The sequence below is a fragment of the Schistocerca serialis genome, chromosome 5 (assembly GCF_023864345.2).
Source record: "Schistocerca serialis cubense isolate TAMUIC-IGC-003099 chromosome 5, iqSchSeri2.2, whole genome shotgun sequence".
NCBI lineage: Eukaryota > Metazoa > Arthropoda > Insecta > Orthoptera > Acrididae > Schistocerca > Schistocerca serialis.
The window spans coordinates 466,895,103-466,919,050 of NC_064642.1; the positions used below are offsets into that span (position 1 = coordinate 466,895,103).

Genomic DNA, 23,948 nt, shown 5'->3' on the forward strand with positions numbered 1-23,948 from the left:
ATGTTACACATGGATAGTTTAGTAGCAGCAGGGACCTGAATACTGACAGAAAACATCTGCAAGTAATGAATGTACATGTAGCATAATCATATTTTTGAATCTCAATCATTTTGAGATTACTGAAGAAGTATTAAAATTAGCCTATTGGCTTCTGCCTTGAGTTCATCTGATGTTTTCAGACATTTCACCAGAATGAGTGGCTGGCATTGTCAGTTTTGCGCCCTCCATTGCTGGTGGTGAACTGGAGCCAAGCTCAAAGCTGCAGACTGTATGTACCAGTCACGCCATCGTCCTAGGGCTCCTCCACAGTCATTTCCACTTTGGTTCTCCTCTTGATACCTGCAACAGTTGTTCGCCGCAGCATGGGAAGCCAGGATCTGAAACTTCCTGGGAGATTAAAACTGTGTGCCAGACCGAGACTCGAACTCGGGACCTTTGCCTTTCACTGGCAAGTGCTCTACCACCTGAGCTACGCAAGCAGGAATCAAGCTCCATCCTCACAGCTTTAATTCCTACGTTCCAAACTTCACAGAAGCTCTCTTGAGAACCTTGCAGAACTAGCACTCCTGGAAGAGAGGATATTGCAGGAGAGCTTCTGTAAAGTTTGGAAGGTAGGAGACGAGGTACTGGCAGAAGTAAAGCTGTGTGACCGGGCGTGAGTCGTGCTTTGGTAGCTCAGATGGTAGAGCACTTGCCCGCGAAAGGCAAAGGTCCCAAGTTCGAGTCTCGGTCGGGCACACAGTTTTAATCTGCCAGGAAGTTTCATATCAGCGCACACTCCGCTGCAGAGTGTAAATCCCCCACCCAACCTGGAAAGTATTTTAGGAGCAACGGGTACTCCACAAGTTATATTAGAAATGTAACAGAGCCACACACTCAGCGAAGTGACAAATCTGAAAAGAAATGTTAGGTACAGACTCTCTGCTCTAAAATCACAGAATGACAGGCAGAATTAGCCATATATTGTGCAAACATGGCGTAAAGATTATTTTCAAACCGAAAAAAAAGATCAAAGGGTGTCTTAGATTGGCAAAGTAAAAAAAGACCCTACCTGCAATGTCAGGAATATACCGCATACCATGCACATGCTGAATAGTTTATATCAGAATGACTGTATGATCAATCAACATGAGGATCAAAGAACAAAGGTGATATTGCAAATTGGGGAAGGTGGAGAAATTGGCCATGGCAGAGCATACACCCAACAAGTGTCCATGAAAGCCTTAACAGTTTTGTAAAAAATTAGCACAGGCATTTCACTTTACTAGTGAACATGATAAGACAGTTGAATAATAATGTATTATTTACAGCATCCAGAGGAGTTTCACTCTCGACAGAGACAATAATATAAATCAAAGTTACATATGCCATTTTCTTACAGACTAAAAATAGGAATGGTGAAACTAGTATGTACAACTTCCAGAAGGGTTTCACTCTGGGAAGCTACTATAAAGAAACATATATGACAAAGGTAAACTGGAAAAAGAAGAAACATAAATTCTCACCATGGAGATAGTGCACCCGCTATTAACTTCAACTCATTTAGAGTTAAAAGTCAGTAATTTTTCACTTTGTGTTTTGTAAAAGATAAAACAATAAAAATTTGAGGTATAAACATATTACAAATTCATGGTCATATAGACATAGTTTGTCCCTGTCACTGATTCAAGAATAAGTCATCTCAGATGTGTATTACTCCTAGAAATTTTTATCTTTTGTAAATACACCAATGGTGGCTGATCAGAGGATGTAGTAGTACAAGGATTGACTGAAAACTAATGCCTCCATCTTTGTAATTCTTCAACAGTTGGCAGCATTGGTGTGCAGCAGGTACTGGCTTGTTCTGAAGTCTATTCTCTACTTCTCCAGTTGGCAGAAATCCTTAGCACTGAACAGTTGTGTTGTTGCAGTGTAAAGTTTAGAAACCTGCAGAGAAGGTCGATGAATGCAATTTAAGAAATGTGCAGTCATTGAATTCTTGACAGCAGAAGGTGTCACCCCAAGGTTATTCGTCAGAGAATGAAAGCAGTTTATGGTGACTGTGTTGATGTCAGTACTGTGTGTCTTCATTCTCGTAATGCAAGAGGAGTTCCTGGCAAAATTCAAGTCTATATGCTTTTATTTCAGGAGTGAGCATCCAGGGTATCCATCATGCATAGATCTTCTTATAGCCAAGCAAAGCAACAATGTGACCCACATATTCATGTGAAATGCCACTTTTGCTTGCAGTTTCTCTCTGAGTGATATGACAACTGTCATGAATCAATCTGTCAACATTTTGGTTGTGGAACTCGGTGCCTACTGTCACAGGATGTCCAATTCTTTGTTTGTTATACAGGTCAGATTTTTTTCCCCGCCTCAACATCTTTAAACTTACTCACCAATCAATGCACAGTATTCACACCAACACAGTCACCATAAACTGCTTTCATTCTCTCATGAATCACCTTTGGGGTGACACCTTCTGCTGTCAAGAATTCAATGACTGCACATTGCTTAAATTGCATTGACCAACTGTCTGTGCATGGTTCTGTACTTTACAACATTACAACACTAACATTCAATGCTCAGGCTTCCCACCAACTGGAGTTATAGACAAGAGGCTACAGAACAAGCCAGTAAATGCCGCATACCAATGCTGCCAACTGTTGAAGAGTTACGAAGGTGTAGGCATTACTTTTCAGTCAACCCTCATATTAGTATCAATAATTGTTTTTACAGTAAACCTTCATGCAATTTTGTCAGTGGGAGAGAAAGACATTATTCCTTCTACACCATGAGCATTAGAAAGCAAGTCAAAGTGCAAAGTCGTAGTGATAACCTAAAGTAACCAGAGGTGTGAAGCATATAGTGAGGATGTCAGATGCATGCCAGGCCACCTGAAAGTGCTCCGTTGGCATATAACATGATGTCACTGTTAGGAACAGAAGAGGTGATGCATGCTGTTGTAGCCCCGTTGCTGTGTTCTTCCATGGCATGGGAGGCCAGCAGTATGGCGCTGACTCTCTACCTTCCCTTACATTACTTGTCCCTTGTGCAGTTAATATGGATGAAGCCTAACCTTGTACCTTCTACAGGCACTGATGTAACACTTTTGAGTGAGGTCATCATTGTTTCCTTGTAGGAGTTTTTGTTTTCAAGGAGATATGTAACTGAATGACACAAAGCTTTGAAGAAAGATCATTCGACACTTTCTTTACACCATCTGCAGAAAGACAAGTTCAGAACATGTGCACTGCAGAGTTCATGGTAGGAGCAGCATAAGTAGATACATGTTAACTCTACAAAAGGAAAATTATTGTGCTAGCCTTGTTTCCTCTTAAGCACAAGAAAAATTTTATTGTCCATTGCAGGTTTTGATGATCTGAAAATCTGTCTAGAGGTTTAGGATGGAATGCATCTTCTAAATATCATCTAAGTAGCTTTATTTCATATAAAGAATTATGCAGACAAGTGTTTAGTATTCAGAGCTGCTTAATGAATGTCACAGACTCATGATAGTTCTAACTGACATCACAAGTCTTTTGTGTAAGCAGGAGCTAGCTTTCAGAGGTCCTGATGAGACAGAAGAGTCCCTGAAACATGGAAATTTCAGAGCCATTTTTTTCATGCTAAACAGAAATGAAGATCTGAGCGCAAACTAGAAGAAAATGGGCTATTTCCATGGATTTTCAAAAACTGTACAAAATGAACTGATTGAATGTATATGTGAAGAAGTTTTGAAGATATTCATTCAACTTTGGATTGACCTTCATTTCATGCCTGTAATTGTGGATGAAGCAACAGAAGTTTCAGACAAGTTGCAGTGCTCTAGTGTTGTGAGACTAGTGGACTCCAAAGGTGACATTCAGCAACATTTTATTTGCCATTAGGTGTAGTTCTTTTTGTCACATAGTTTCTTTTTGCAGTTGACAGGAACTTTTTCACCTTCTTTCAGTACCTGTACAGCATGGTGGTAAGAAATGGAAAGCTTCAGCATTAATTCATTGTTTGTAAAATATCAGAAACATTAATTTGAATTGAGCTAGTATTAGTATTAGTTTTTTAGATCTAGAGTCATTGGACAACAAATCAATGTTCACATCTACAGTTAGAGTGATGTTAACCCAACCATTTTTATGGCAGTGTTTACTGTCTATGTCAACAAGCAGGTCACTAAGAACATCAAAGAAAGTATCTAGGCAACCAGGTGGAGGTCTGTTAAGGCATATAATAATTAAGTTCTCTTTTCCCCATTTGTTATTATTCTATTACACCCCCAACATTGAAAGTACTTACATCCGTTACATCACAGTTACTACCACTCATGCAAGGATGGCTACCTCACAACCATGTTTCTCGTTTCTACTGAAGGCAAAGCAATAGATTATGGAGAGTGGCTTACATACACTATTTAGCTCATCTGTGTATCAGTGTTCACTTATAACTAAAACATCAGAGTTATCAATTGCTGCAGAGGTATCCAACTTTATTGTGCTTATTGATAAGACTTTGAAAGTTCTGCTGAATTAATTGGAATGTAAGTTTGGATTGTTGAACACTGGTTTTTAGGACTACAAAAGTTCCAGTGTATGATATTAGGACTGAGGTCCTCCTGCTCAACCATACAGGCAGATTTAGAGCTACCAGGCTGTCCAGTAGGGTTAGCACTACAATGGAAGTGGCTGGGAATAAAATTTCAATCTACTTTACAACTTGCCCCCTCCACAGACAAATTTGAGCAGGTGATATCATGGTTGCTATAGCAGCTAAACATGCTCAGTCTGTGGCTCGTTCCATGAGGCAGAACAGTGAGAAAGGCAAGATACTTCACTACTCCTGGTCAGAATCATACACTGCTGCTATAAGAGAATTCCATGCAGTGCAGAACAGGGAAATAAATTTGGAGTAAGAACCAGCATACATGGTAAGTTAAATACAATTTTTTACAGTTTGATGAGACAAAAATATTGCTTAAGTCAATTTTAGCTGCTGCCCCCTGGATAACTGCCTCTGTTACAGATTACTTAATGTTGCATGTTCCAGAACAACAGCTTTTAGCCATGTATTCTACAGCCATTGTCTTAGTTGCTGTTGCCATTTGATTTGATTCTGTATATGTATTTGCCCCCCCCATGAACCATGGACCTTGCCGTTGGTGGGGAGGCTTGCGTGCCTCAGCGATACAGATAGCCGTACCGTAGGTGCAACCACAACGGAGGGGTATCTGTTGAGAGGCCAGACAAACGTGTGGTTCCTGAAGAGGGGCAGCAGCCTTTTCAGTAGTTGCAAGGGCAACAGTCTGGATGATTGACTGATCTGGCCTTGTAACAATAACCAAAACGGCCTTGCTGTGCTGGTACTGCGAACGGCTGAAAGCAAGGGGAAACTACAGCCGTAATTTTTCCCGAGGGCATGCAGCTTTACTGTATGATTACATGATGATGGCGTCCTCTTGGGTAAAATATTCCGGAGGTAAAATAGTCCCCCATTCGGATCTCCGGGCGGGGACTACTCAAGAGGATGTCGTTATCAGGAGAAAGAAAACTGGCGTTCTACGGATCGGAGCGTGGAATGTCAGATCCCTTAATCGGGCAGGTAGGTTAGAAAATTTAAAAAGGGAAATGGATAGGTTGAAGTTAGATATAGTGGGAATTAGTGAAGTTCGGTGGCAGGAGGAACAAGACTTCTGGTCAGGTGACTACAGGGTTATAAACACAAAATCAAATAGGGGTAATGCAGGAGTAGGTTTAATAATGAATAGGAAAATAGGAATGCGGGTAAGCTACTACAAACAGCATAGTGAACGCATTATTGTGGCCAAGATAGATACGAAGCCCACACCTACTACAGTAGTACAAGTTTATATGCCAACTAGCTCTGCAGATGATGAAGAAATTGAAGAAATGTATGATGAAATAAAAGAAATTATTCAGATTGTGAAGGGAGACGAAAATTTAATAGTCATGGGTGACTGGAATTCGAGTGTAGGAAAAGGGAGAGAAGGAAACATAGTAGGTGAATATGGATTGGGGGACAGAAATGAAAGAGGAAGCCGCCTGGTAGAATTTTGCACAGAGCACAACATAATCATAACTAACACTTGGTTTAAGAATCATGAAAGAAGGTTGTATACATGGAAGAACCCTGGAGATACTAAAAGGTATCAGATAGATTATATAATGGTAAGACAGAGATTTAGGAACCAGGTTTTAAATTGTAAGACATTTCCAGGGGCAGATGTGGACTCTGACCACAATCTCTTGGTTATGACCTGTAGATTAAAACTGAAGAAACTGCAAAAAGGTGGGAATTTAAGGAGATGGGACCTGGATAAACTAAAAGAACCAGAGGTTGTACAGAGGTTCAGGGAGAGCATAAGGGAGCAATTGACAGGAATGGGGGAAATAAATACAGTAGAAGAAGAATGGGTAGCTTTGAGGGATGAAGTAGTGAAGGCAGCAGAGGATCAAGTAGGTAAAAAGACGAGGGCTAGTAGAAATCCTTGGGTAACAGAAGAAATATTGAATTTAATTGATGAAAGGAGAAAATATAAAAATGCAGTAAGTGAAACAGGCAAAAAGGAATACAAACGTCTCAAAAATGAGATCGATAGGAAGTGCAAAATGGCTAAGCAGGGATGGCTAGAGGACAAATGTAAGGATGTAGAGGCCTATCTCACTAGGAGTAAGATAGATACCGCCTACAGGAAAATTAAAGAGACCTTTGGAGATAAGAGAACGACTTGTATGAATATCAAGAGCTCAGATGGAAACCCAGTTCTAAGCAAAGAAGGGAAAGCAGAAAGGTGGAAGGAGTATATAGAGGGTCTATACAAGGGCGATGTACTTGAGGACAATATTATGGAAATGGAAGAGGATGTAGATGAAGATGAAATGGGAGATACGATACTGCGTGAAGAGTTTGACAGAGCACTGAAAGACCTGAGTCGAAACAGGGCCCCCGGAGTAGACAATATTCCATTGGAACTACTGACGGCCGTGGGAGAGCCAGTCCTGACAAAACTCTACCATCTGGTGAGCAAGATGTATGAAACAGGCGAAATACCCTCAGACTTCAAGAAGAATATAATAATTCCAATCCCAAAGAAAGCAGGTGTTGACAGATGTGAAAATTACCGAACTATCAGCTTAATAAGTCACAGCTGCAAAATACTAACACGAATTCTTTACAGACGAATGGAAAAACTAGTAGAAGCCAACCTCGGGGAGGATCAGTTTGGATTCCGTAGAAATACTGGAACACGTGAGGCAATACTGACCTTACGACTTATCTTAGAAGAAAGATTAAGGAAAGGCAAACCTACGTTTCTAGCGTTTGTAGACTTGGAGAAAGCTTTTGACAATGTTGACTGGAATACTCTCTTTCAAATTCTAAAGGTGGCAGGGGTAAAATACAGGGAGCGAAAGGCTATTTACAATTTGTACAGAAACCAGATGGCAGTTATAAGAGTCGAGGGACATGAAAGGGAAGCAGTGGTTGGAAAGGGAGTAAGACAGGGTTGTAGCCTCTCCCCGATGTTGTTCAATCTGTATATTGAGCAAGCAGTAAAGGAAACAAAAGAAAAATTCGGAGTAGGTATTAAAATTCATGGAGAAGAAATAAAAACTTTGAGGTTCGCCGATGACATTGTAATTCTGTCAGAGACAGCAAAGGACTTGGAAGAGCAGTTGAATGGAATGGACAGTGTCTTGAAAGGAGGATATAAGATGAACATCAACAAAAGCAAAACAAGGATAATGGAATGTAGTCTAATTAAGTCGGGTGATGCTGAGGGAATTAGATTAGGAAATGAGGCAGTTAAAGTAGTAAAGGAGTTTTGCTATTTGGGGAGCAAAATAACTGATGATGGTCGAAGTAGAGAGGATATAAAATGTAGGCTGGCAATGGCAAGGAAAGCGTTTCTGAAGAAGAGAAATTTGTTAACATCCAGTATTGATTTAAGTGTCAGGAAGTCATTTCTGAAAGTATTTGTATGGAGTGTAGCCATGTATGGAAGTGAAACATGGACGATAAATAGTTTGGACAAGAAGAGAATAGAAGCTTTCGAAATGTGGTGCTACAGAAGAATGCTGAAGATTAGATGGGTGGATCACGTAACTAATGAGGAAGTATTGAATAGGATTGGGGAGAAGAGAAGTTTGTGGCACAACTTGACCAGAAGAAGGGATCGGTTGGTAGGACATGTTCTGAGGCATCAAGGGATCACCAATTTAGTATTGGAGGGCAGCGTGGAGGGTAAAAATCGTAGAGGGAGACCAAGAGATGAATACACTAAGCAGATTCAGAAGGATGTAGGTTGCAGTAGGTACTGGGAGATGAAGAAGCTTGCACAGGATAGAGTAGCATGGAGAGCTGCATCAAACCAGTCTCAGGACTGAAGACCACAACAACAACAACATATGTATTTGCAAATTAGTCAGTCAAGTGGTTCACTAGAAACATGTTTCAATTTGCAGCTTATGAAGTGTACTAACTATTGTTTTCTATTAACCTATATAAACTGTTTATTAACTTGTGATAAACAAGAACAGCACAGTGGAGAATAGATCAGGCCTCACTACATGATTATTTCTCTAACAGATTATTGTATCATTCAGTTGTTAATGAGATAGACATAAACAAACTGCAAAGTATAGTATTGAAATTAAATTAGAATTTAATTGTTTGTTAATGGTCTGTATATCAACAACTGTCAATATGAAAACACTCCTCTCCTTGTTCACATATAACAAATTTTTATAAACTTCACCTCTACTTTTCACCATTTTCTTTCCTCTCACAAATTTAAATAAAATTTTTGGAATTAATGCTTTGGCAGTATGAAGATGAGAATTTAATAAAATTTATTTAAAAGTTATTAACTCTGTAATAAGTTCAATAAAATATATTCATCTATTATGTTTCAGTTGTTACAACAATAATGAAAACAAGTACATTTGTATTGTTTTTGCAGTGTTATCGAGATTTGAAAATGATGTCATAAGTTTTTGGTGCAAGATTGAAGCCCGCAAAAGCAGTAGACTTCAGGTCAGTACCATCAGCAGGAACAAGTTGAAATTTTTGCAAGATTCCAGCAAAAATTTGGAATAAAAAACGTTTTGCAAACTGCTCCCCCAAACACCGACGTCGACCTGAAAGGCAAATTAAAACTCTCAGATATGAGCCACAACTTATTTTACCATAACTATTTCTAGTAGCAATAACTCACCAAGACCAAAGGGTAAGAATGTGTCATCCTCTCTAAGTAGTCCAGTTTCAGTAATGAAACGTTCTGGTCGATAAACTTCAGGATCACCCCAGTGTTCTTTATCCATATGCAGTGACCAGTTGTTTACCAGCACAGTTGTATTCTGCATCAGAATGCATCATTTACTTTATGTAAGCAACTGCTTAAGGTTATAAAGCATAAGAAATGTCTCTGTTTATGTACACTTTGCAGATAGTAGTATTGATCTTATTTTTCAGGTTATAAATAACAGTGTCATTAAAATGTTTTGAGTTTAGAAAAATCCATGTATAACATACATTATTAGAAAAGAAATAAAACACAGAGAATATGCCAACACAATAGTCATACTTACACAGAAAATTTTCTTTGTACCTTGAGCAGTGAAGCCACAACACCAAGAGAAAAGTTTGTCAGTTACCAAAGTTACTATAAGATGTAATAAAATTGTTTGTGTACAATAATAATAAAAAATAAGAATTGCACTGTTGCTGACAAAATGGTTGATTTGCCACATTGTGCTATTGATAACTCGATCACATGTACAGTGTGTTCATTTTAACAGAAGTCATTGAACTATCTCGAAAACTACACATTGCATCAAAAAAAAGTTAAAGTTCCAATTTGTGTGTCTTGGAGGGTGACATCCAATGACACCACGCTCAAACTATCTCCTCACCCCATGAGTGGGTGGCTGGGGCAACTTTGTAATCTTCAATGGGAACCATTGTTTTTTATTGCAGATTACAATTCTGTGTAAAAACGACATATGTATTGTCTGAAGTATTTCTTTCATTTTTCCACAGATGACACTGTAATTGGAGAAATAGAAATGAGAACACAATTGCAATTTATGCCTTGCTATTCAACAACTCTTGAATATCCACTGGCACGTGTGGCCCCGTCTCCGTGCTGCGAGAATAGGAGAGACCATTGTTTTATACCTTCTAATTGGAAACCCCATTGCCAACACTGTATTCCTCCAAAATTTTGATGAGAGGTCTACTGAATGTTCCACTATGTCTATGTACAGAACTGTGACACATCAAAACAGGCAGTACACTGAGACCAGACCTCACGTATTGTGCAGACATGGAACAGATATCAGCTGTAAAAATTAAATACTTACACAGTGTTTATTGCCTGCACACCTACACATCATCTGGAGAACCGATGTGCAGGTGGACGATGAGTGTTGTAACATGGAAAAAAATATTGAAATGATCCTAATTTACAAAGAATGTAGGAGGAATGTTGAGGCTGCTGTTGCCCTATATGACAAGTGCTTTCCAGAGAAAGCTCACACTCATTCATTCTTTTACGAGGTTGTGGACAGACTTATGTCTGACGGCAGTGTGCAGACCAGCTAAAGAAAGTTAAGCAAATGTGTTACAGGAGAAGGTAATGAAATAGCTGTACTAGTGGCAGTGAACTCCCAGATAAGCACCCAGCAATTACATTACAATTCCTTTATGTTTGTAGGTGGCATTTTCACAATAGCATCATCAAAAGTATCATCCACACCATGTCGCTGTATCAGGAACTTCATGCCACCAGTTTCAATAATTGGGTAGTGTTTTGTGAATGAGCATGTGGACAAAATCCAAACAACACCCGCATTCTCAGCCTAGGTGCTATTTTCCAGTGAGTCTACATTCACAAACCATGGTAGCATTACCAGGCATAACATGCATTACTGAAGTGTAGACAGTTCCCTCTGGTTATGGAAAGCTGACCATCAATGTCCCTTGTCAGTTAACATATGGTGTGGCATGATGAGTAACAAATTCATTGGTCTATATTTTGTCAATTGGACATTCATTGGATGCAGATGCCAAACGGTTTTGGAACAGAAACTACTAGTTCTGCTGAGGATGTTGCCCTGGATGTTCAACAGCGTATGAAGATAACACAATTGAAACACAGGAATTATTAGACCATAGTTACACTGGGTGGTGGATTGGCAGTGGTAGCCCTACTAACTGACCTCCTAGGTCACTGGATTTGAAGTTACTGAATTTGTTTCCACAGGGGCATCTAAGAGTTAAGGTGTACCAGGAAGTGCAAACAGACTGTGAAGACATGGTTGACTGCATCAGAAACACCTGTGCTGATATTTTGGCAGATAAACTTCTGTCCTGTGTATGGTCATTTGAAAAGCAGATCACTAAATGCACTGAAGTTGGTGGTACTATGTTTGAAACACTTACTGTACTGGGAAAAGTTGAGTAGCATTCACCTCAAGCCATGGCCACAGTGGCACACAGAGCAGTGCCCTGTTTGACATGTAGGAGGAATACAACATTGAGAATGGGATTTCCAATTACAAGTTACTAAATACTAGTCTGTCCTATCCTTGCAGAGTGGAGGTGGGGTCTCAAGTGCCATTGGATTTTCAAGAGCCATTGAGAGACCTATCATAAGTTACAATTGTATACCCACTTATATTCCTGCAATTACAGCATCATCTGTGGAGAAATAAGAAAATGCTTCAGACAAAAGTATGTAAATTTTACCATAGAATCATAATCTGCAATAAAAAATTATGATTCCCATTGAAGATTTCAAAGTTGCCCCCACCACCCACTCATGGGTGGGATGGGATATTGAATGTGGTATATCCCTCTCCAAGACAAACAAATTATTTTGACCAGATGGTGTTTGAGATATTTCAATGTTTTCAGTTAAAATGAGCACCCTGCATAGGCCTACTTCTCAGAGACCGTAATCTCTATACCAGCATATGCAATGCTAACATGCTTTTGAATGTGAATGCTGTGGAATGATCTTGACATATCTTCATGGGAAGTTGAGCATTTGGGTCTTTCCTACATCTTCTGAGAAGATTCTGTCTTATTGTAGTATATAGCTACGAGTCTGTTGTGGAAAATATGCTACCTGCTGCCTAAAAGATGAACTGTGGCAGATGCAGCATCCATGCCCAGTGAGTGTAGGACATCGACTGAATAAGGTGTTTCAGTCTGTACATAGCCTAAGATGGGATTAGATGTACTTTATGTTTCAATACACCTTTAGTGAGGAGATCCTCTAGGATGTACATGATGCCAGAAAAACAGAAATATGCAATAAATATTTACAAATAAAAACAAATATTCTAATGTACTTTCCACAGATCTCAATTGGAATGGTCCTCACAGAAGCTGACTAAGTAGAAAATATCTTAAATGTATTATTGTTTAAAAGGCAATAAATAACTTATGACAAAACATGGAAATGTTCAGTATAAAGAAGTGCATATGGTAATTCTTAGATTATAATAACCATAGATCATTCGATAGACAAATCGATTTACAGCACATCTTATTTACAGCAATTACTTTTCTGCAGGTTATTGAAAATGTATGTTTGTGAATAATAGACACCTTTCTGGGCCAAAGTAAGTGACTTTATATCTTTTTGAAGATTATTCCTATTTGTAGGATTGATTCCAATGGTTTGAAAAAGAGATATATTTGAAAGATTAATTTCATTAAGGAATAAATTCATTGGGAAGCAATATTGACATCAGTATTTCCCTAAGCATGCCTCCAAAGGATGTTCTTGAGTTTACACCACAAATAACTTTTATTACACGTTTTTGAATTCAGAAAACTTAACTTGGCTTGATGAGTTACCCCAGACAATAATCCTGTATGACATTATGGACTGAAAGTAAGAACACTCTATCTTTGGGAGGAACAGAAATGGTCTTAAATCAGTGCCTGTCCCAGTCCCACCATGTAGCTTGCTTGTCAATCAATCAATCAGTCCCTTTATTCGTCCATTAACAATATACATCATATGGATGCAGCCAATTACAAAATAGTTTCTTATCTTTAATTTGTTTCAAAAACTTGGATAATAAGTACAACCTCCCTGTGTACCAAGGTCCCCCAAGTACATGGTCTGTCAGCTGCTGAATATTTCCTCAATCAGAGCTCACCTGATTCCAAACCTATGACTACTTTCCTACTCCCCTTAATGATCTTTATGCTTATCAACAACTACTTCACCTTTGAGGGGCAGACATACAAACAGATCAGGGTAAAATCATAGGAACCAGGATGTCTCCTTCCCATGCCAATCTTTTCACCAGTCACTTGGAGGGAGCTTTCCTGGGATCCGTAAGTCTTCAGATCCTGGTTTGGTTTATGTATATTGATGATGTCTTTACCATATGGACTCATGGTGAGGCTGACCTGTTAAAATTCCTGGAATCTCTGAATACCTTCACCCAATTAAATTTCTTGTGATCATATTCTGAATCCTGTGCCACTTCCCTTGATGCTGATCTCACCCTCATTGAAGGCCAGCTACACACTACTGTCCACATAAAATCTACTAACAAACAGTATAATTACATTTTGACAGTTGCCATCTGATCCATGTCAAACATTCCCTCTCATATAGCCTTGGCATTCAAGGCAAACATATTTGTTCAGATGCAGACTCCTTACAGCAATACACCACCATTCTCACTTCAGCCTTCACAGGTCATAATTACCCCACCAGCCTAGTTTAAAAGCAGATTTCCATGGCAATCACATCCAATCCTGGTACTGCTTTTCCCTCCAAAAAACAACTTTAGAGCACATCACTGGTCACTCAGTATAATCGTGGTCTGGAATGTATTAATCAGTTACTTCAACAAGGCCATGACTTCCTAAAATCATACCCTGAAATCCACTGTATACTGTCAGACCCTACACTCCTGCACCTATCTCCCAACCTTACGGCTCCTATCCCTGTGACTGTTCCCACTGCAAGACTTGCCCTACGCACCATCCTGTGACTACCTATACCAGCCGTGTCACTGGCAAAACACATACTATCAAAGGGAGAGCAACCTATGAAATGATGAAATGACACATGTCCTATAGCAACTGTTATGTACACACTGTTCAGTCTTTTACATCAGCAGCACTACCCTCAAATTATCATTAGGATGAATGGTGTAGGCAGAGGGTGTACACTGGCAACATGGAGTATCCCATGGCAGAGCATTCTCTACAACATACCAATCATGACCTTGGTGCATGTTTCACCACACACACCATCTGGATTCTCCCCCACACACCTCATAACTCCATATGTGGGAACCAGCATTACAACATGTCCTTAGTTCTCGCCATCCACCTGGCCATAATTTACATTAGTTTTTCCTGCCTCAGCGTTTCTTCACAGTAACTACTCCGTTCATCACTCTGTTTTGGTTTTCTACATCTATCATTTTCTTACCTGTCTATTTTTTGCTAACCCCCTCCCTTTTCTATTACGTGCATTGCGCTTAGCTTTTCACTCTTACTGACTCAGGCACAATGTTTAAGCAGTAATCTCTGTCTTGCATATTACCCTGTCTAGCTCTCAGGTTTTCAAATCTCATCAGGTGCAGCTCCAACAATCAGTCTTTCCTTCTCATCCTGTCCAGTAAGTCTGCTCTGATCCCAGTTCTGGGTGACTTTCTCAAAATCTACCCCTTTTCCTAGATCTCTCCAGTTCTTATCCTTCACCCTCTTCCATCCCCTTCAACACTTCTACTGAAGAAGGTGCCACTGGCTAAAAAAGCTTGCCTATTTATAATCCTTTATATGTGTATTCTGCTGCCATTTGGTGAGTGGATTTTTTTATTTGTCCTGTTCCCTTATTTTGACACAAAATTGTTCAATAGATATGCAATATTTTATCAACATTCATAACCAAGATCAAAGTCTAACCTGTTACTAAGAAACAACTCAGAAATTAAGTGGACTTAATCACTAGGTGATGCTAAATATATGGCACACAATGCAGTTGTTTGCTCACAATTACCCTCTTTCATCATTTCATTATATAAAACAATTTCATCAGTAAAGAATTCATGGCAATCAGTTTTCAATGTTTCACAAAAAGTAGTTTTTTTTAGAAAACAATGCATAACAGTTTTTTTGAATGGTTGAAAATAATGCTGTAGAAGAGCCTGTTGGGTGACACTAGTGACAGGAGATGAATTTTCTGTTAATAAACCTAAGTTTTGACATCTTACAACATAAAAATAATAGCATCAATAAAAGTTCATAAATAGCATTATATAATATTTACAAAATATAGAAATATCAATCGAAACATCCAGCACATACTTTTGAAGAACAGGTGGAGCCTATGCATTGCCATTTCCACAAACAGGAGCAAATGCTTGAGCGTTATACTGGAAATTCAAACAATTTGAGGAGGCACAATCTTAAAACACCATATATCAGTGCCGTAATAGTATATGGAAAACATTCAGATTGCCTTATCTAATTAAAACTCTTTAACCCCCGAACATCAGTTTAACCAAAACACTATCCAGAATTACAGTCATATAAAAAACAGGGCCTACATAACTTGTTCCTATATGGCCAATTACATGTTACAACTGTTTCCTAGGAAACACTTACAGAAATTACATAACTATATAATAAAGCATAAGCTGTAATTGTGCAAACTATAAATTAGAAAAAAATTAAAATTATAAGGGGGAAGGAGAACAGGTTCAGAATTAGCATATTTAAAACAATGTATGTATGATCTTATATGGTTCTATTACAATGAAATTGTTTTTCTGTAAATAATAAGAACTGTAAAATGCCATGAAGAAATTAAAATAGCGAAGAGGAGGGAAAAGGGTGGATTGAGGAGGGAGGGGAGAGGGAGGTGAATTGTTAAACAGGATTATCTTGATATCTTGAAAAATATTTTTAAACTTTTTGTAATCCTGTGACTACAAATGTTCTATAAAATGACTATTTTTAATTAAAATAATGTGAAAACATTATGGAACAGCCACAGTAATGCTGTTGTTGGGAGTTTTCAGTTTGTACTATCTAGTGTCAAGAACTAGGCAATAACTTATCAATATTTTATTGGCCAATGACCAATATGTGCATATGATGCTGCATGTGCAGTAAACAATTAGGCTTTTACTCATCTAATGTAAAAAGAAGAACATGGGGGGAAGTGACACAGAGGTGCACAGCCTTGGGGGTAACATATAGAATAGTGTAGCATTCATCACAAAAAGAATATTCTGTAGTGGCAAACTTTATTGCATTACCAACTACCAAGACCCTAGGTTGATGGTAGAAATGTATCTATAAGTGTTCCATAAATAGACTCAAAACCAGTTCTTGGTGAAATCTATTTGTTCATTTAGTATTTCTGTAGAAAATTCCAAGTTCTCAAGCGTATTTAACAATAGCCTTTTAGGTGTGTTGTGCAGAATTTTAAGATAACCTTAAATTTCACTGAACATGTGGCTGCTTTGTAAAAGATGTTTTTTTATGCAGCCTTTATTGCTGTCATGTCTTTGGCCCCTAAAATGATTTTTTAAGGACCTAATAGTCTGTCCTATACAAATTTTTTTGCAATTACCACTCATAATACTGTAAACACCTGCAACCTAATACTTGTGACACCTGGCCTCAATCAAGTGTAATAATTTGTTTCCTAATTTACTATTAGTCTTTAACCCCAAAGCATTATTATGCCTCCTGAATCTGTTTACTACATGTTCAATGAATGTTTCTTTACATGTCATACGAATCCTTATTGTTTGTTGCTTGTGCTATTTATAAGCAAATTTTACAGACACCTAATTTCCTTACCATTATAACAATTAGACCTTGCTGTCTTTCCTGTTCTAAACTATTCAATTCTTTTTCAGTGTCACTCTCATTTTCAGGCAGCTTTATTAACCTATTTAGCAAAGCCCAAAAGTAGGCACATTTGTGCTCTTTTGGGTGGCATGCGTCTGCTGCTGCAATGGCTTCTGTAAACATTGGCTTCCTAAAAATCCCTAATGTCACTTTGTGTGTAGAGCTGTTCATAGTTAAACCATAAAATCTGAAGCTTAACCAACTTTGTGTTCAGCTGTAAATTTATGTTGTTAACCACACTGTTAAATTTTACAGCTACATATTTGATCATTTCATCATTGCCTTTTATTACTATAAATGTGTCAACCATAAATCTGCTATAAGCAACATTATTACTCCAGATTTTGGGGTATTTGGTAATAATACTGTTTTCCAAATGATTTAACCCTGTGGCAGGCGCGCTTAAGATTGTTGTGTTAGCAGGCGCATGCAGCACTCAGTGCCGCCTACATTTAAATACATAAGACAGCAGTTTTCTTTAAATTTTTTGGTGGAATTAATTTTTCTTGTTTATACCCTCAGACTTCAAGAAGAATATAATAATTCCAATCCCAAAGAAAGCAGGTGTTGACAGATGTGAAAATTACCGAACCATCAGTTTAATAAGCCACAGCTGCAAAGTACTAACACGAATTCTTTACAGACGAATGGAAAAACTAGTAGAAGCCGACCTCGGGGAAGATCAGTTTGGATTCCGTAGAAATACTGGAACACGTGAGGCAATACTGACCTTACGACTTATCTTAGAAGAAAGATTAAGGAAAGGCAAACCTACGTTTCTAGCATTTGTAGACTTAGAGAAAGCTTTTGACAATGTTGACTGGAATACTCTCTTTCAAATTCTAAAGGTGGTAGGGGTAAAATACAGGGAGCGAAAGGCTATTTACAACTTGTACAGAAACCAGATGGCAGTTATAAGAGTTGAGGGACATGAAAGGGAAGCAGTGGTTGGGAAGGGAGTAAGACAGGGTTGTAGCCTCTCCCCGATGTTATTCAATCTGTATATTGAGCAAGCAGTAAAGGAAACAAAAGAAAAATTTGGAGTAGGTATTAAAATCCATGGAGAAGAAATAAAAACTTTGGGGTTCACCGATGACATTGTAATTCTGTCAGAGACAGCAAAGGACTTGGAAGAGCAGTTGAACGGAATGGATGGTGTCTTGAAGGGAGGATATAAGATGAACATCAACAAAAGCAAAACGAGGATAATGGAATGTAGTCGAGTTAAGTCGGGTGATGGTGAGGGTATTAGATTAGGAAATGAGACACTTAAAGTAGTAAAGGAGTTTTGCTATTAGGGGAGCAAAATAACTGATGATGGACGAAGTAGAGAGGATATAAAATGTAGACTGGCAATGGCAAGGAAAGCGTTTCTGAAGAAGAGAAATTTGTTAACATCCAGTATTGATTTAAGTATCAGGAAGTTATTTCTGAAAGTATTTGTATGGAGTGTAGCCATGTATGGAAGTGAAACATGGACGATAAATAGTTTGGACAAGAAGAGAATAGAAGCTTTTGAAATGTGGTGCTACAGAAGAATGCTGAAGATTAGATGGGTAGATCACATAACTAATGATGAAGTATTGAATAGAATTGGGGAGAAGAAAAGTTTGTGGCACAACTTGACCAGAAGAAGGGATCGGTTGGTAGGACATGTTCTGAGGCATCAAGGAATCACCAATTTAGTATTGGAGGGCAGCGTGGAGGGTAAAAATCATAGGGGGAGACCAAGAGATGAATACACTAAGCAGATTCAGAAGGATGTAGGTTGCAGTAGGTACTGGGAGATGAAGAAGCTTGCACAGGATACAGTAGCAAGGAGAGCTGCATCAAACCAGTCTCAGGACTGAAGACCACAACAACAACAACATCATTCTTAACAGCAACTTTTAATATGATCTGTATACACATATCCAATGTGCATGGGAAAATTAAAATTGTTACAGAATATCTGACACACGTTTCCAGGATAATTCCTAAGTGCTACTTTAATAACAAATTCTAAATAAATTATAACCACAGGTATGATTCGATTGTTTACCATTGTTAAGGCAAGTTTTACAGAAATGGGTAATATGTATAAAAACTTTGTAGCAATAATGAAGAATAAGGCAGTCTGTAAATACATATCAAGAATCACACACTTTCTTCCTCCAGAGAAGCTCTGCAGTCACTTTATGTGACAACATTGCGGCAACGATGCTTGCAAATGAATCTTTTGCAACTATTGCAAGTGACAGTAGTTTTATTATTTTTTTACCACCACAAAGATGGCACCTCCCACACCTTCTTATAGTCTCATTGTGATTGGCGAGAATTGATTGATGAGGTGACAGAAATCCTTCAATATTTTGTGGTAAAGTAGAGAACTGAGCCCTTTCTTTAAAGTGGTAGTCCATCAGAGCCAAGGCCAGGTTTGTTAAGTAGGTTCTTCTTCTGAATCTTTTTTCTGGATTGTTTGCAAAAAACAAGACCTGGGAATTTATCCCAGCAATATCCAGATAACGAAAAAACAATGCTAAGGGCCATCTTCTTGTGGTCCTTTGTGTAGGGTAGGACGTACACATATAATCCACAGTATCGACACCACCTTTTGTTGCATTTTAGTCCAAATTTACAACAGATTTGCATGTAGTGGTGTCGATTTCAGCAGTTTCATGCATTGACCACAGGAAAAGCACAGACTTGTTTCTTTTTGTTTGGCACGAAACAAGACAGAAGTCATCTTGAAATCCGAAAAGACAATTTCCAATTTCTCGCGATATGTTGGGCAAAAATCCCGGAGGAATTTCCTTCTTCTTCTTTTTCAATGTTCCAATGAACGTTAGCCCATTTTCTAAAAGATGCTGGGTTACAGTGTAACTACTGTAGTAGTTGTCTGTAGTTACATTCCTGTGAGTTCCCTTGATCATCTCTTCACAATATCTATTGGCTGGTTAGATGCAACATATGGTCCGGGATTCTGTCTGCCACAGTATACTTCAAAATTGAAAGTATAAAAGTCTTGTTATCGCACAATGCATACAACTGCAATCCATGCTTAACAGGCTTATTGGGCATGTACTGAACAAAACCACAACGTCCGCGAAATGGGACAAGCATTTCGTCTGCGGTTGTGAACTCCCCTAGACTGTAGTTATTTCTGCAGATGTTCAGAAACGCTGAGTGGAGATTGCGGATGGCAGCAAGTTTATCAGTTGCTAGTCGTTCTTTTCTTGTAGAAGTATCGCCAAACCTGAGTGACCAGAGCAAGAACAGAAAGCGCTTGTAGCTAAATGCTGCCCTTTGAATAATCGCTCCTGCTCCATTTGATGCCCACAGTTCTAATACATTTGTGCATCACCCTTTTTGTATGGCAATAAGAAACAGTGCTCCTAAAAGAGCCATTTTTTCAGAAGCAGAAGTAGTTTTGCAATTTCTAGCCCTTGAGTAATTCCCAGATGATCTCTTGTTATTTATGTACTTGTTTGTATTTGCAACAACGTAATCAATTCTCTCAGGATCAAACAATTTGAGAAAACTTTCAATTTCAGTTTTAGCTTCTCTACCATTGCGTTTCGGGCCAGGTAGGACATTCATTATATTCTTACGTTTTGGTTTCCCTGGTAGCACTAACGGATTATTTATCCACAAAGTTTCTTGGTCTTTACCAATATAAAAATGGCAGTCATCATGTGGCATTCATTTCACTTCATTTCCTTCAGCGCATGACTGCTCAGATTTGCTGGAATGATCTGTAGTTACAATTATTTCTGATTCCTCATCGCTGTCAGAGAAATCTGCGTAATGTTCTTCGTCAGATGATTGCAGAAGAAGACGTTCAATTTCTTCTGGTGTTAGTCCTTTCCTTTGTGCAGACCTGGGTGACAATAAAATAATTCTAATACCAAAGCAATGTTAATAACTAAACCATCATTCACCCACAGAGTTGTAAAACAAAGCTTCTAATCATCAAAACATTCGACAGTGGTACGGCTACGTGTACATACATTAACGGGCGTGTGCGGTACGCAGTGCCGTCTCGGTGCAGTCGTCCACTTCACAGGTAAGTCGCAGCTGTTATGGTGGATATAATGACGGCGCAGTAATCCAGTTTGGAGCGTGACTAAACAATCGAGGCATATCTAGCACTATTGTTGTGTGCTTGGCGCGCTGACGTAATTATTGAACGAAAACAAAATTGGTGGCACTGTATGCCGCCACGCACCCGCCGCAGGGTTAAGAAAATATTGGCTACTCTGCCTACTAAACCGTTTCCTATCCTAAGCTTTCTGGTTGATTATGATATTTACCATTAAAAGAGAAATGACTGAAAGATAAAGTGAACTGTAACATAGTGACCAATTCTGTAGCCCCACCTTGGCAAAGTTTTTAGTGTTTTGATAAATTATGGTTGGTAATATCAATGGTATCTGAAATTGGTATCCTAGTGTATAGGTTAACAACATCTAAGGAGGCTAGTTAAGCATTTCCTAGTAGGACTAAATCTTTTGTTTTTTCCACAAAATGGTTTGAGCTCCTCAAGGAAAAGCACCTCTCCAACATGTAAGATTCTCTAAGCTTTTTTATGGAGATGCCTACGCTTCTGATCTGCAGGTGCAGCACAACAGTTCTTCACCCATGTTCACCTGTGATTGGATTCATTATTGTTACTCTAATCCTATCTCTGTCTGCTGGATATGCAGAAAACAACTCATCTGTAATTTCATTTTCAAGGCTGCAGTAAATTTTTGCACAGGTTTACATTTAATCTCATATTACTACTCATGAAAAGTTCCATAGGTTTGTGGTAATGCTGGCAGCACCATAAATGTTTCACTGCACAATGCACATCATAGCTGTTAAGTGAGGGAAATTAAGGGAAATGGAAGGAGAATGTGGGAAATGATGTGGAAGATATGTTCCAGTGAGGAAATGAAAAACCGAGGGGAAACTTTTGCCAACATGAGGTATTTGCTAAGTTAAGCAGACTACTATATTTTCTTAAACAAAAACAAAAAGGTAATATGTGTCTGTACATGGTTTAGGTATGACTGATACGTGAAATTTCTGTTTATCAGTTCCAGTACAGGAGAAACTCATGTTTAAAATTCAAAGGCTTGAGCCATCACTAAGAATGACGCAAGTTTGATGGTTCAATAAAAACACTAAAAGTTTGTCCCTAGCAGAGACCATGCATAATGATGAGTAAAAGTAAAGAAGACACTGTTGTGTGCTGCCTTCACATGTGAAACAATGTACAAAACTGTGTGGTAATTGAACAGGAAGATCTGAATGGGCGCTTGGTACTGGGATAAAGCAGCACAAAGTACAGGGTATTTATGTGTGATGATGCACATGGAATTAATGGCCTCTAGTAATCAGAAGGTGGCTGTCCAAAGTGACTTGGGAAAACAAATGGAAAAATGGTGTACAAGCTGCAAACTGTTGGACTGTGACTGACCCTGCTTTAGGGAAGCTATAGAACTGATAAGCTATCTACCTGAAACATGCACATGCACATGCATGCACATGCCCACTGGATTTGTCCTGAAATATTCATTGTGTGGTGGTCCTCAGGTCCTCATTGAAAGTGTTGGTCCAAAACAAAAGCACTAGTTCACAAACAGAAGCACTGGTTCACAAACGGTAGCATTGGTTCACAAACAAAAGAAGGTGCATTCACACAGATGCTGCATTAACTATTCATCACTCATGCTTGTTGAAAGATGACTGCCTCACAGGCAGATGAGAAATCTGAGTGAAAGCACCAGTGGGCAGATTTCAGTAGTGGGAGGGAAAGACATTCCTGTCGATAGGTGTCCACTGTGGTGCAGGTGCTTTGGAGAGCATCTAGGGGCAACTCTGATGGAAGTTGTCCACTGGGGAGACTGTGGGACTTAGAAAATGTGAGAATTTAGGAAGGTGACACAGAAACCCTCTCCGCTCCTTCCCCCTACCCCCTGCCCACCCCCCCCCCCCCCTCCTCTCACTATGAGAGGAGGTCATTGGGGTAACATCACGGAATGCAGCTCTTGGACACCAGGTGCTAGTGTGGGTGCTACGGCAATGAGCATTAGTGGTGGTGATGTTGGAAAGAGATAGATGAGGTGGTGGCATCAGTGGAGGACAGGGAGACCTCAACTGTCAGCAGCATACGGGCATTGTCGAGGGTGAGCATGGAAGCTGGCTTTAACCTGTCAATGGACAAAACTGAAGGGGTACTGTGGAAGCAGATGCTAAATATTTCATCATGTCCTTGTAAAATGAGGTGAGTATCTGAGTATTGTGAACATAGTGGGGCCGGCAGGTGTTGACATGTAGCATTACATAAATGCATGATGTGAGGTCACTGTGCATAAACATCTTACACTCACCATGTGCATTTGCAGAAGCCTTCATTATGATTTACATTAGTTCAAAACACCAAAGTTCACTACTAGCATAGGGTGCACATAATGATGAATGAAAGTACAGGGAACACCATGGCAAGCTGTCATTGCATGTGAAAGAAGTAACAGAACTGTGTGATGACTGAATGGGAAGATCCCCATATTTACATGTGTCACTGCATGTGGAATTAACGTCTTCCAGAAATCAAATGCTGCCGAATTCCAGCTGGTCCTACTCAGGAAAGTATGGAACTTCCAAGCTACCTTCCTGAAGCAATGCACTATGCCATCTCACCGGATTTGTCCTCAAACAGTCATCATGCAGAGGTCCTTGGGTCCTCATAGAAAGTGCTGGTCCAAAACAGAAAGCACTAGTTCACAAACAGAAGCACTGGTTCACAAATGGAAGCACTAGTTCACAAATGGTAGCACTGGTTCACAAATAGTAGCACTGGTACACTAAAAAGGAGGCTCAGATGCTTTGGAGAACATGCATGGCTCAGTAATCTGCTTAGGCAGACTGTGGGATTCACAAAACTTTAGAATTTAATGTGGCACCACAGTTTGGTACATCATCACAATTACAGCTTATGTTGAATTATATGGTTATAGTTATTTCTCTGAGAATTAGTTTGAATATCTGGAAAATATTGTAATATGTAATATGAGAAAATG

The 23,948-nt window shown here is 39.0% G+C and overlaps 1 protein-coding gene across 1 annotated transcript in view; it reads right to left on the bottom strand.

Moving 5' to 3' along the window:
* Positions 1–8,958: 8,958 nt before the first annotated feature.
* LOC126482001 (methyl farnesoate epoxidase-like) overlaps positions 8,959–23,948 on the bottom strand; it is a 332,140-nt gene continuing 317,150 nt past the window's right edge. Inside the window, exons 8-9 of the mRNA XM_050105967.1 lie at positions 9,212–9,353; positions 8,959–9,134 (exon numbers count right to left, since the gene is read on the bottom strand). Of these exons, the coding sequence (XP_049961924.1) occupies positions 8,959–9,134; positions 9,212–9,353 (318 nt within the window). The remainder of the gene's footprint in view (positions 9,135–9,211; positions 9,354–23,948) is intronic.